This window comes from Glossina fuscipes, unplaced genomic scaffold (genome assembly GCF_014805625.2).
Source record: "Glossina fuscipes isolate IAEA_lab_2018 unplaced genomic scaffold, Yale_Gfus_2 2, whole genome shotgun sequence".
NCBI classification, from domain to species: Eukaryota; Metazoa; Arthropoda; class Insecta; order Diptera; family Glossinidae; genus Glossina; species Glossina fuscipes.
Genome location: NW_023998416.1, coordinates 17,637,588 through 17,652,999, shown reverse-complemented (window position 1 = coordinate 17,652,999; position 15,412 = coordinate 17,637,588). Strand labels below are relative to the sequence as shown.

The following is a 15,412-nucleotide window of genomic DNA, read 5'->3' as shown; positions in this document are numbered from 1 at the left end:
TGAGTTTTCCTAAGTCCGTTTCGTCGGTGCAAGTAAGCGATTCCTTATAGTCTACAAAGAATGTTAGCGTTTCTGCTACGGCTGAGTCAGTCGGTAAAAGTTACAAAAAAGCCGGGAAGCCCTTCTGGCTTGAGCTATGCTGAAGTGGCAAGCGTATCTCCTCCCATTGATGTCACTCAATCTTCTCAGGCGTCATCGCCTAAAACTAATAATGATAATAGTAAATCGTTCTCTCCTCCTGGCTGTTCGATTGTGAACGCCGGTCGCCAAAATGAGCACGTCGCATAAGCTGTTCGTGCAAGTGTGGTTACCCCTTCTATATTTTCCCCAACTCATAACTCCCCATCCGTGAACCCTGCTGCATCTAGTACTGTTGACGTATGCTTGAAGGCAGTTCCTCCCAGAAAGGCAATATTTGTGTCAAGACTGGCACCAGATACATCTGTTGATAACATAATAAGTTATCTGACAGCGAAAACCCCTTCTGTCAATTTAAAACGCGTTAGTATTTTCAAATTGGCTCCTTCTCAATGTAGAGCTATCTCATCCTTTAAAATTCTAGTTCCGAATGAAAATATGGATTTGATGTTAAATAAACCATTGTGACCGGTTGGATCCTTAATTAAGGAATTTATCCCTCGGGATCAACCCTGTAATGCTAATGTAGTACCTCTTTCCCCTTCAAAAAAACTAAATATTTCTTCAGGCGCATTTTCTCTCATTTATCAAAATGTTAGGGGCCTAAATTCAAAAATTCGTTCTACTTTCCTAAATTCAGTGAGCACAGAGTTTTCCTGTTTGGTCTTTACTGAAACTTGGTTAAAGCCGGATCTACATTAATCGGAACTTTTCCATAATTCGTTTCAAGTTCAAGTTTTCGGAAACGATCGATTGTATCGCAATGGTGGTGGTGCTTTAGTTGCCATTTCTTCGGCAGTTCCCTGCTATCCACTTGAAATTCCAACTACTCGCGACATTGAGTTTATCGCCATTCGAGTGAAATTTCCTAATAATCATTTATATGTGACCTGCTCCTATATTCCCTTAAATTCGGATATCTCCCTATGTAAGAAACAGGCCGCCCTCACTTGTGAAGTAGCCAAGCAATCTAAACCTACCGATATAGTCATTGCGTTGGGTAACTTCAATTTGCCTCAAGTCACTTGGTGTTACAGTGATAGTTCTGGCTGTTTGATTCCTACCTCAACATCTAGTAGAACCGTTGTGTTCTTTAATGAATTATTTGATCATAATTTAGTTCAATACAATGGTACCCCTAATTGCAATGGTAGATTGCTTGATCTTTGCTTTGCCAATTTTCCTGAGATTTGCGTTAATCGTTGACTTCCGTTTAATTTACCTGAGGATCCATATCATCCAGCATTGGGTATTTCCTTTCATTATAAGCATGTTGGTTCGTTGAACTTCTACAACGTTCCCAATTCGATTTTTCATATAAATTTTATGATTTCCATAAAATCAATGTTTCCATGCTAAAATTTTTCTCATATTGTGCTTGATTTCTCAGTGGGAAATATTGATAACTCACTGTCGACGTTCTACAATATATTAAATCAAGCTATTTCTGCATCCGTTCCGGCCAAGCAGTCCCGTCCTCGAAGCAAGTGTCCACCGTGATTTAATAAAACAGTTAAATATTACAAGAATAGGAAAAATAAGCTTTTCAAAAAATTTTCGGAAAGGTGTTCTTCTTTCGACTGTTTCGCTTACTCAGTGGCAAGGCATAAATTTAACTCCCACAACCGCCAATACTATTGAAGATACCTTCAGTTTGCTAAATCCTCCTTGTTTGCTGATCCTAAATACTTTTTTAAATTCGTTAATTCCAAAAGAAAAATCTCCATAAATCCCTCGCATGTGTCTTTTAATGGCTCCAAGTCGTCGGATGATTTTAAAATCGCAAATCTCTTTGCGGAATACTTCCGACAGAATTTTTCAACTGCTAATTTTGATTTATCAGCAAACTATCCAAACCCGATTTCTAATTTGGTTTCAATTCCTAACTTTGTTATTTTTGAAAATGACGTTTTTGAAGGATTGAGCTCTCTAAAATATAATTGTTCGCCTGGACCTGATGGAATCCCCTCATGTGTATTTATATCTTGTGCTGGCGAGCTATGTGGTGTTATCTCAAAGATTTTTAACAAGTCCTTGAATTTAGGTGTTATCTCTTTGTGTTGGAAGATTTGTTTCCTTATTCCTATTCACAAAATTTGTAGAGAACTACAGAGGCATTGCCAAGTTGACTGTCTTGCCTAAACTGTTCGAGCGAATTATGGCTCAGCATATAGCCTTTTCCATGAAATCATATATTTCTCCTGTCCAACATGGTTTTCGAAAGGGTAGATCTACGTTCATCAATCTGTTAGAGTTCACTTCTCATGTTTTCAAGGCTTTTTCTAGTGGCTCCCGCACTGATGTCATATACACTGACTTTAGCAAAGCGTTTGATTTGGTTAACTACAGACTACTTATCTTTAAACCCAAAGTCTCTGGCTTACCTTTCTTCTTAGTGGAATGGTTAAGCTCTTATCTGCATGGTAGATTATTCAGGGTTTTGTTTAACCTCATTACCTCGGATGAATTCCCCGTGACGTCTGGCATACCTTAGGACCCATTTTAGTTAATTTATACATCAATGATTTGCCCTCCGTGATTAAATTCAGCGAGATCTTAATGTATGCTGATGATGTTAAACTGTTTTCTTCCTTTTCCGTAGAATCGCATTCACATCATCTTCAAAGTGATTTGAATAATTTGGTTGCATGGTGCTTTTTGAATCTTCTGAAACTAAATCTAAATAAATGTAAGAAGCTTTCTTTCTCAAGAAGGAAGTCGTTACTTAATATTTCACTGATTCGCACAAGTTGGGGAACGTCGATTCATTCACAGATTTAGGCGTTCTATTTGATTATAAGTTACGTTTCAATTTGCATATTGAGCTCTCGTTAAGCAAAGCTAGGTCCGCGCTTGGTTTTATAAAGAGGTAGTCCAAAGAGCTTGATGATCCTTACATTACGAAAAGGCTTTACATGTGTTTGGTTAGACCTATACTTGAGTATGCCTCTGTTGTGTGGTCTCCTTCATATAGATGCTACGTAGATTCAACTGAATCTGTTCAAAAGCAATTCTTGATGTTTGCCCTTGGGATTTTGGGTTGGGACCCGATTGCCCCTCTTCCACCCTATGAAGATAGGTTGCTTCTGTTATCCTTACCGTCACTGGAGAAACGTAGATTTGTTCTTGGGGTTTCCTTCGTAATCAAATTAATAAATGGTATAATTGACTCGCCCGCATTACTTCGTGAGATAGGCTTTAATGTCCCTAACCGCTTCTCTAGGCACTTTATCTGGATAAAGCTTAGTCAATGCAAATATAATTACGAACTGTTTAACCCGCTCAGAGTTGTATGCAAGAACCTAAATGACGTCTATCACTTATTCTCATTAACGGACTCTTTAAAGTCCATTAAAGCAACATTGCTTAATACGCGCGATTCACCTATGCCGTACTTGAACTAACTTTTAACATTAAAAAGTCATTATGGGTCGAAAATTAATTGTTGTTAACTATTATCGGTTGCCAAGCTTATGCATGTTTGCGATGGCTTAGGGGTTTACTTGCAATTTGGTCCTGTACCGATTGTGGATGTGGCTCAATTCATGCTTGCATATATGTTTTTTTTTTCTTTTTTTTTTTTCCTTCTTATTTGTTTTATTGTACTTTTACTAAGTTTTAACATTAATTAATTTAAGATTTACTTTAAGAGGCAATTGAACTCGACTACCATTTTGTTTTAGTTGAGTTTCTTGTATAAGTTGAATAAATAAAATAAATAAATAAATTACTCCTTTGCCAGGGCGTTTAAGAGATTTAAAAATTTTTTTTTTTAGTTACTCTCACCATAAGAAAATGGAATTTCTTTTTTATATATCTTCGAAAGTAAGTAACCATTTTGAAAAGCATAAAATCCAAGAGTAGATTATGGCTTTTGATGTCAAATAGACTCGATCGAGACTGTGATCGAAAAATGTTTCATTCCTTTATCCACAGCTAAAAACTCTCTACTCGTTACAGCGAGTTCACAATTCGCTGCTATCGAATTTGCTCGATAGCGAGAACCACAAACCGCCCTCCGTTCTCTTCTCATCACTCTATTCCCAAATTTCAATTTAAAATTTGACCAAATGATCTGGGAATTCCACTTGAATTAAATAGGGGAAAAAGGCGCGACTCGCCCACAACAGCAGCACCAGCTAATGACTTTACCGAACGCAATGCACCAACTTGCAAGATATTATTAATAATTAGCGATGTTTAGCAGCTATGCGAAATAGCATATGCATAGTGCAAGTGTCAGCACTTTATAAAGTTTCAGACTTTACGATAGAGTTTCTCTAAAAAATTGCAAATGGAAAATATCTCGACGATTTCTTCCAACTTGAAACAAAACTGAACTTTATGTTTAATAATTGCGTTTTAAAGAAATAAGAAACTTAAAACAGACAGACTCGTAGTCTAAAATAGTCTCGATGTTGGAGTAGCACCAAAGCAGCTGTTTGTAATATTAGGTGTACAATTTTGCTTCCGCTGTTTTTATCTCGCTTTCCAAGGCTTCTTTGTAAAGGAGATGTTAAAATAAGAGGACCGGAAAGAAATCTCGTTTATCAGCTCAGTGTGGGTATGCTTCAAAGCCGTGACCAAGACATTTTAAACTTAGAGTGACTTGTTTACTTGTAGATATTAAAATCTTAAATGTTTTTTGCTTTGGTGCAACGGTCAGCCAAACACCGGACTTTTCCGGCCCATATTTGGTATGGAATATTTTTTGGGTTTCGCAAGGGTACTAACGGAACGGTAGCTACCAAACACATTTGCGATATTTGTCCGAACGTATTACACATTCGTAAATCAAGTTCATCCAATAATTTCGACTTTAAACAATGACATCATAAACGTGGAAGTGGAAGCAAATCGAGAAATTGTCAAACACTCCTTAACTAACGTTCGTCAACCATCTAAGAACAGTTTGTTGATCGCTTGGTCACTGGAGGTGAAAAATGGGTTCTCTATGATAATTCAAAATATAAAAGGCAGTGGCTCTCTCCGACTGAGCCAGATCTACAATCCAAAAAGCCGCTTTTGTGTGTTTGGTGGAGTATTCGAGGAGTCACTCATTTTGTGGTGCCCAACCTTGGACAAGCTGGGATTGGACCGAGTAAATAAATCTCTAATTGAAAAGTGTCCAACGATTGCCAACAGAAAATGTGTTATTCTGCAACACGATAATTCAAGTTAAGGATCTAGCAACACCGCCGTTTGAATTAAGCCGGCATGGTACTGTTTCTTACAAGCCTTTGTAGCTTAAGGACAATTCATTCAAATTTTTTAGCACCCAACGCTTTCAAATAGAGAGGCTCCAGTTTTATCCACAGCACTGCCCACACTTTTCTTCAGATAAGGACGAAGTAAAATTCATACACCTAATAAGCTTAATGTAGTTGTACTCGTTCCAACTTTTTTGGTCCTTCACATTTCGTTGAAGTGCATCACCTTCTTTAACCAATAATCGTTCACATATTTTTCCAAATATGTGCGATCGTGACAATTCTATGTATGCTTGGTACGCTTAACGAATCCTTTACTTCGTGCGATCGTCTATCGTCATCGATCGGGATTACTGGGAGAATTGCATTTGAACGCGCTTCTTTTATTTCTGTTGAACTTGTGAATTTGTCTCGTCGCTTTATAAATAAAGGGCAGGGATTTCCAAACTTTCAAGCCGATCTTATTGCAAAGACTGACGCAAGACGTGACGGAACTTATCTAATTATTTGAAATACAATTTCAAAGGGCTAAAATGATGATGGGAAAAAAATTGCTAATGTTTGTTTGCAGCCATACGCTTGCTTCTAGAATATGATACTCTGCTCTGTAGGTGAGCGCCTTTTCTGTGAAGAAAAACAGCCAACGACGATATGTTTCTATCCGTTAAATATTATTAAAAAACCAGAAGCGAAAAGCCGAAGACTTTTTTTTCAGAGACTCAAATTGGAAACCTCTGCCTTAGAGTAAAGCAAATATTTTTTTTTTGTTACACCCTACAGACCAGCGATTGCATAAAGGTGTATTAAGTTAGTGTGTACGTACGTCCGTCCCGAAGGAGCTCGAATAAACTCATCTTTTATTACACCGATCGGTTCAGAAAGTGCATAAAACAGACAGCCAAGATTAGATCGATCCATCTGATTGCTTCTGGAATTATTCTGAATTAAAAGAAAGCAATCTTAACTTGTTCTAAGATTGCCTGTCCATCTAGTTTTTGGGGGTTCAAATTGGAATTTTTGCTATATTTTGATGAAATTTGATATACAGACGTGCTTTTGGCCCAAGGACATGTGCCATTGACTTGGTTCGAGACCATTCTTCCGTCCCTTGCCAAATAAAATTTACTTTTAAGAACTTTGTATATAAATAACTGTATTAAGCGAAGTGGTTTAGGGTATTTAAAAGCGGGTTGTGTCTCACTATAATGTTTTTACTTACAATTTTTTATTTACAATTTTAACAAAAACTTATTTACATTTGCATTGTAAATATTATCGGCGTACTATTCTTAGTTGTTTACTCTTTAAAGTTAAATCCTTCCTGATAAGATATCGTGATCTCTTTTTATTTATTGTAACATACTAGGTTAAGCACATTTTGGGAGATATGTTATGCGCTCTTCTATTTTAAAAAGTCATTATAAGTTAGAATTTTTAAAAGCAATTTTTTGTTATGAGCACACAAGTCCACGTTAAAGCAGGAATCAATTATAGCTGAGACTAATTAACTGAGAGTATTATGTAGCTAAAAATATGTTAAGATCTTTTCAAACACAATAAGCACAATTCAGTTCGTTTACGTGTTTTCAATGTGTTGGTCGAACCCGCTAAGCAGTGTCTCAGTGAAATAAATTCTGTGAATAGAATTTCTTTTTTCTATTGTTTTTATATAATGTATAAAAACTTTATTGTTTATTAGAAAGTAGAACTGAAAAAGGTAAATCAATCACTCTTCGATCGATTATGTCAGGAATTAATTAATTGGGGAAAGTTGATGGTGTTTCTAAAGAAGCAGAAAAAACGCAAAGAGAAATAATTTTAAAATTTGAATTCGATCTTAAATTTAATCTTAACTCTTCTTTCAGTTTAAAAAATTGTTAAAGGAAATTCTTTTGGTTCTTACCCTTTGCATATTGATGTGCACTGTGATGTGACTCTAAGATAAGAAGATTTGAAAAGTGCTTTTAAATTCGTACATAGCATTTCTATAACCGTGTAATACTGGAGAAGTAAAGCATATTAATTGTGTGTGACGTCAGAAACGAGAAAAAAAAAAACGAATCAATTGTGGACAATTTCACAAACTGATATTTAAACAATACTCATCAACCGATTAAGGTGCCTTCAAAAAAATTTCATCTTTATAAGATGATTTATACGATGACTTTGCAAAATGCAAAAAAAAAAAAATTTATTTTAATCACATTATGTTACTTTCTCAGTTATTCTCATCTTCGGAAACTGCTGTTAAGCTCTAACTAGCAGCTTTAAGAGCAAAGCATTAGAAAAAATGCTGAATCATTGCACAGATAGAGATATCAGTACTTAATATAATGTAGTCGCAATAACACAAAGGATTTAATGGCATAGAAAAAACCTTGCAATGATAACAGTTGTAAGTGGAAGTGTGTTTGCTTATATTGTCGTCATATATACGATGCAGCAGTAACTGAGCGAAATCTGTGAATGATGTATTGAAAGAAAAAGTGCAATGACAAAGATTCGAACGCTTTTTTACTGCGCGCTTATTTACTATAAATTGAGTGAACATTTTTATACTCCACACCACGTGCAGTATAAGTGTAAATTAGGTGTACGATACCCAAAAGGACTTAATATAGACCCACTTTCTGTTATACCGATCGATCGAAAATCACTTTCTTGAATCGATCTAAGCTTGTCTGTCCATCTATCAGTCTTGTTTTTTTGTGTTCAACCTACAGCCCGCAATTTTTGAAATATTTTGATGAAATTTTGTACACTGACATGGTTAGAATAGCTCTAGGATGATGTAGGGCTAAACATGTGCATTACAATCGAATCGAGGCGTACAAGTCGATATAATTTAGTGTTTCTCTTCTCTGTATAATAGTCTACATCGAAAACAAAGGAAAATATGCATTATATACCTTGATCTATGGTTTCCTTTAATAAAGAAGTATTATCAAAATTCTTATGTATACATATGCATACAAGGGATGAATATATTTTTTTGGTTACCTAAAACTTTGCTCAGAACAATCAATTTGACCTCTAAAATTCTCTGACCTGAATCGTTAGTATATGTCCAAGTTATATATCATTTAAACAGGTTGATAGTTATAAACTGTTTGCAAATGTTCTTGCCTTCAGGTTATTCGTATGCCACGGCATACCGCTGTCAGGACCAAAAGTGAAATAAATATCCATAAACCGTAAGCTTCAGTCCACAAATATGAGCAAAAGCTCATAAACCTATAAACTAAAAAATGCATGGACGGTCCAGGCCAAATTTTTACGGCCCAAACAAACAAATAATTGAACTTGCAACTTAAAATAAATTAAGCTAAAAATAAATAAATATTTGGATTCATAGCCTATAGGAAATGGAGATGAAACTTGTTACAAACTTTAATTTAAAAACACGAACAAAGAAGCAAAAACTTGTGTCCCGCAGCCTATTGCAAATGATGACCTTCAGCTTCGTACATATATTTTCCGCGCATTTTAGTCGCGTTATTAGTTGTTCACTGTAGGGATGTGTAGAATCAACGTGATTCGTTTTTCATCTAACAGCGATTCTTTCGATTTTTCACTGTTGATTCACGTGTTATTCAAATATTAAATGTGTACTTTTGCATTAATAACATACGATCTCTGCCGATTTCTATCCATTTTTTGAAGAATTTCGTCGACTCTCTCAAGGACCGGTTGAATGCATCGTAGCTCCTCTTTAAAAACCAAATTTTCAGAACGAAAAGGAAAAAGCACTCGAGTGCTGCTGGTTCTCAAAAAAAACATCATCATCATAAATGCGGTGAATTTTTTCAGAATCTTGGCTCATTAGCGAAACGCGGACTGACTTAATAAATCTCACAAATTCCTTCTTATATTTCTAGAAATCAACAAGTTAACAAATGATGACTCAATGTTCTGAGTAGAGAAGTCTAATGTTCTTTGTCTGAACCTTAGTAAAGTTGGCCCCACTAGCTTCTCTGTAGATGTGTATATTTTTTGCGTGTTTTCGCTTACGTCACGTAACTATTTACATTTTATGATTAGTGTATTTTCCCATGTTTTGCAATTATTTGCTTATTTAATTTCATTTTGTTTTATTTTCGCAACGTTCAGATATTAATATATTCTGGGATAATATGTATATTGCATACGATTTGTGATGAGATGTGGTAGCCTGAAGATTACACGTGTACATGTATTTTTTATTTAGTTATGGTTTCGCTGTCAACTTTTAAACGCACTTTAGCCTGACTTGACAAGTTTAGTTTTAGTTATGCGATTTTGAAACCCTCTATTCGCTAAAATCACCAAGAACTTTTTTCTTAAGGCTATCTATAAAAAGATTAAAATTTTTATATTGAGTTTATTTATGCAATTAAAACTCATAAACAGTGACCTTTGCATGTAGTTAATATAATTTTTCTCTCCATTAATACGTTTAATATTCTCCAGACTATGTAACATGTAAACTTGTAAACATGTAAACATTTGCTTATAATTTTTTAAATATAAAATGTGAAGTAGACATAAAGCAACGATGCTGTGATGAACACATAGAAATAAGGCTGGTTTCCACCTAACCTTCAACAACTCTTAGAATACGTAGGGTTTAGGTTGGTCGAATAAGGCGTACATTATCCCCACTATCTGTACAAACGAGTGTGAACGTGCAAAAACAATGTAGTGGGAACACGGTTCGCTAGGGCAACACTCTGCAATTATTCAAATAACGCCCTTTCAAACGAAGGGGTTATGTGGGAAGTGGTCGAAGAAGTGGTTCTATCCGAATCATTAGAAATAGTGCCCGTTCTTAGACCAAAGCACGGCGGCGAAATATCTCAAAGACTGCGATCTGTAGTTTGAACACAAGACAGCAAATAGGAAGGGACGGACAGAGAAGCTTAAAGAAACGGTATAATAAAAGATGGATCTATTGCAAATCATCCTTGTTAATATATCCTTATAACGCAAGTGGTGCAAGATGACATACGACATAGATATTAGCACAAAAACTTTTGTTCAATTCATATTAAGCGTAGGCAAGCAATTTTAATTACTGTCATACATCTTTCATTTCACTTTTCGTATTGCTATGGTATCATTGTCATTGCAGACGAATGCACTTTAATTATCTGAAAGCCAGTTGCAATGATTTCATTGAAAAATTTAAAAAATAACAACTTTATTATAAACAGAGAGAGGTATGTTCGCGTATACATGTGTGCGTTTAAACATGTGATGGAATTGAAAAACGAGATTTGATACAAAATCATTGGCGTAAATGTTCTTCTATTTATTTTTTTTAACATTTATTTGTTTACGGTATGAAATTACTTTGTAGCGATAACTTTTCTCAATTCCTAGAATTCAAATGAACAATTAATGAGTGAAGAGATCCATATTCGCCTTATGGAGCATCACTGCAAACAATTTGCCAATTGCGGGCATTTAGCAGACGGTATAAAATTTCCGACAACTATATGTTCTACGCGATCAGTGAATAGTTCAGTTATTCAAATTATTTAACTTGTTCAACGTGACAAGTATGGACGTGACAATTTTCCGCATTTTTCATATATTTTTAATTCGGGATTATTGATTGACAGTATTATTAGATGTAGATAGATTTGTGGGGTAATTCAAGGGAGTTTCGTATTTGACTAAGGATCGTTATAGGTAAAAAATTGTGATCAATTTGAGATATAATGAGCAAAAGTTTGAGAAAAGAAGAGGAACCATTGCTTTACAGGAAATTGTGAGCGAATGCGTAATTTGCTAGTAAATGCTTATAAGGGGAATAGTTTCGCCCCAAAATCTGTCTAAATAAATCTTTACTAATTGTGATCGGTTGCATTACATGTCGATATGTTAGCATAACCAGACAAAAATACGTTCTTCCAAACAAGATTTTCATATCGGTATATCATCCCTCAGTTAAGGTTAAATCAGATGTAGTTTTCCAAAGTGGAGAAACTTGTTGGGGGCTATGTATTCAGTCATTTCTATGCATACAAAATGAAATATTTTTATATTAGTTTAAGCGAAAATATGTCGTGACAACTTATGTCGGCTTCTTTTTATACCCATCACCGAGGGTATGTTCGTTTGGTCAAAATGTTTGCAACGCACAGAAGGAAGAGTAAGAGCCCCACAGATTATATATATTCTTGATCAGTCTCAGATTCTAAATCGATTTAAGCATGTCCGTCTGTCCATCTGCTATCGACTTCAAACTTGGCACACACAGTTGATATTGAAAATGAAACAAATTGGTCGAACGACCCGCCCACAGCACAGCGTAAACTGAGCATGCCTCTGTCCTTCAAAAGGAATAAAAGGTTGGTTTTTTGCTCGTTACTTATAATGTAAAGCTGATAAATGTAGAAAAATTTGAACGCATTTTTTAGCCGGCGGTGCTGTAGCACCTGTATACAAATAAAAAAAATTGACTATGCCCACCCAACATTATAATGTACCAAAGTTTATTTCCTTCTTTTTTTTAATACCTTTATAAGGTGCAGAAACAAGCTTCAAAGATCCCGTAAAGTATGCATGTAGTATATAAGTTCGCGGCCAGTTTCAAATTTGGAATGCACCTAAACGTATCCGCCTGTTCATCTGTCTATCTGTTCGTTTGCGTAACTTTGCAGTAGTTATGGGAAACATGCTCCCGTTAACGAAAATGAAGATATCGCCAAAAATTTGCAAAAAAAATTGGAATTGACCTAAACTTTTCAAAGGGCATGCCTACAACGCCCACACGCCTCTACGACAAACACTTTTATTTTGAAAACAGAAGGAATCAACTGCAACCACTCCGTACTATAGAGCATGAGGAATTTGTTCTCTTACTTCTTTTGTTTTTTTTTTTTTGGGCTGAATTATGATGGGTGTAAAAGATTCGGTCCGGACCGAAATAAATTTTCGTACTTTTTTTTTTTTCAATTGTGATGACGAGAGGAAGGAAACGAAATTCCTACAAACTTTTCGTTGAATATAATATGCGTTGACATCAATTATTATTAGTTTTTATGCTTTACTTTAATACCTTACGTTAAAGTACGTTAAACCAGTGCAGATGTGTGCAGCCATCTTTTATTTCATCAATCAATTCAAAATTGTGTCCAAGATATTTTGATAAATTTTGGTACATTTACATATATTGCTCCAACGAGAAGCCCTATTAAAAATGAACTGGACCGGATCGCTTATACGATCGCTCTTATTACGCCACATCTCGGTCAATGATCGATGACAAATAGATTCCGCACAATCAATGGGATCATTTTTTGAACATCCTCCCCACCATCAAATTTATAAATTTTTTGATATGGCAACGAGATTTTCTTTTTACTATTTAATGATGAAAATTTGCCAAGTATAGCATAGCATATATATTTGGGTTAAATGTGCCTAATTTATTTTCTCATTTCTATAGTTTAGATTAAATTAGGTACAGGAAGTGGTGTAGGGTATTAATTGCGAAACTTGCATGACTATAACGCTTTACGTTGTCTAACAAATTGGCGTACGCTTATATATATATAGCACTAATAAATATTTGTTTAATTGGTTTAATGGTCTGTTGAGCAATCAATTTAATTCTAATAGATACATTCATCCAATGCAGTATATACGTTATCGAAACTTGTTGGATTCTCTCTTTGATTTTACGCTCATCATTACGCAGCCCAAGAAGAGAATTACACAAGTTTTTTAATCTTATCTATTAAGATTTTATTAAACTGTCTAATTCACGTCTTTGAAATAAAAATGCATTCAAAATTAATTATTGACCTATTTGAGCGAAAAATATATATTTGTTATTGATATTGAAATGCTTAGATGCACGAAGTATTTATGACGACAAAAGCAGCTTTGCTTTCTTCTATATATTCACAGTAGTAGTATATCTAAACAAGCAAATGAGTTTCTGTTTTTTCCAAAGCAAAAAGAAATATTCGTATAAAATTCTATTAAATTGTACGATACATCAGTTTTAACACAAGTTATTTTACAATATTTATGCCTCAATTTTAAGATTCAACAATTGTAGACTCTGCAAATAGTTTTAGTCTGTTTTTGTTGTTTATTTCTCCGTTTACTCTTTAAAAAGATTTTTTTTCCGGTCCGCTATAGTGTACGGCGCCGTTCAGAAAGGAATATGGGCATGGAGTGAAGAAACCTCTTTCAATATCCGTAGATTATTTAAATTAGCCATTAAATATTTCGTCACTTTTTCAACAATTCAGGACAGGCGGTCCGGAAGAATCGATTTATTGAAAAGATAGTTCGGAAGTACATATTAATTACTTGGCTTTGGTTTTTTGAAAATCAAACTTGAGTTTTTTTCAAAGCAAACGGTTTAAATTAATTTTTAACTATAGAAAAGAGATTGTTTTGTTAGGAAAATTTGAAGATTTTTCGAAACTAACTTCCCAAGTTTTCATTGTGCAACTTATAAGGTAAGGAGAGCACATTAACTTTGTACGTTTGTATACAACACCCGGAAGGACCCGAGATAATCTATTATAACGAAAAGATTTATCTGTCAGTCCGCCTGATATTTTTGTCCCAAACTTTTCAAAAACTTGACAACCTCGGTCAAAAATACAACGAGTTTTGTCATGCAATGAAGCAGAAAAAGGAAAGTATTTATTCGAAATCACATGATGGCCATATTACATTAACCCGATCATTGTCTGTTAGAATTCCTCCAAAATCTATAAAATCCACTTATAGGAATAATTTGTTCGCGCGCTCTCTGTTGATATGTTGAGATGTTCATAAGTTTTGCGCAGAACTATGACCAAATCGAACATTACTCGTTTCGTAACTCAAGTATATTCTACTTTTTTTTTTATTAACAATTAAAAAAATCTTGTTTCTTAACCGGTACTGGAAATCCTTTAAATTACTTAATCACGATTTACTAATAAATATATTTGATATTAAAATTCAACTTATAATTTTTTCTCAGGCAGAGAGAACCCACTGTTAGTTAACTAATCAAATGAAGAAGATGATAACTTGTCTTGAAGACTTGTTCACAATTAAACAACAAAAATATTCTTGCTGACCATAGAAATTAAGTTTTCTGTACAATGCATCATTTGTATATAAGCGTGCAACAGGTAACCGTTAAATTCTTTCTTTCCGAAACAATTAAATAAAGCATTGAACAATATGATATAAACGGCGTTATTTGACATTTTCTGATAAGAAAATTTAAGCTTGGGGGGTACGGGAACTAGACGCAACATGAACGGAAGCTGCAAAGTCAAGCCTATTACCTCAGACAAGCTATTACGATCGGAATAAGGATAGAATTTGGCAAATGATTCCGCTATTTTTGTGCATCGAGAATACCTATTTGAACATATAAGACAAATAACCGTTGTTAAAGTACCGTTGTTATTCCCGCCTTTATTTCGTCACATTTTCTTTAATGATTACTCATCATCTTCTCTAAAATCACTCAAAATTTCCTCAATGAATGGAATTTGTTAATCTGACCTGAGTGTTACTTCTTCGCACTATCCAAAACACGGCTTCCGCTATTCCCAGCAGCGTATTTAAATTTGCATAACATCAAATTCGAAAGGCGCCTCTTAAAAAATAATAGCCTGTACTTACCAGGTTTAGGTTGAACAATTTTGTAGTCGCGTGGAGGTGGAGAAGTAGTGGAATCGTCACATCTAGATCCCCTAAAGTATTGATTCAAACTGTCTTCAAAATCATTCTGCAAGAAACTTGTTATAATACGCCATATTTGTTATTACTTATACCGCAATGCTACCTGCACAAATCTCAACCTTCTCTCTATTAAACTATTATCCGCATCTAAAAAGTTATTCCGCGAATTCATTATTAAATGTAGTTTTTATTTAGCAAAATCTAAGAAATATTAACAAAATTTCTTCAAAGAAAAAATGTCTACACATTACACACAGAAACAGATGTCGTTGAAAGATATCGTTGAGCTAGCGTTATTGCCAGTATTAACAAAAAAACACGAACCAAAAGAAAAAATCAAAATAAAAAAGTTAATAAAGAAATTCTTCCCT

General features: G+C 34.7%; 1 protein-coding gene across 2 annotated transcripts in view; it reads right to left on the bottom strand.

Annotated features, from left to right (window-relative positions):
- The window catches only part of LOC119633363 (PIH1 domain-containing protein 1), a 21,533-nt gene extending 6,186 nt beyond the window's left edge, over nucleotides 1-15,347 (bottom strand). The window contains exons 1-2 of one of the 2 annotated variants that reach the window (XR_005246870.1): nucleotides 15,145-15,347; nucleotides 14,982-15,087 (exon numbers count right to left, since the gene is read on the bottom strand). Coding sequence is in view for 1 of the 2 variants with exons in the window: in XM_038026885.1 (XP_037882813.1) it covers nucleotides 14,982-15,087; nucleotides 15,145-15,213 (175 nt within the window). In the remaining variant the exon portion in view is untranslated. The remainder of the gene's footprint in view (nucleotides 1-14,981; nucleotides 15,088-15,144) is intronic. The other variant, XM_038026885.1, reaches the window with a different exon arrangement.
- Between the last annotated feature and the right edge of the window lie 65 nt (nucleotides 15,348-15,412).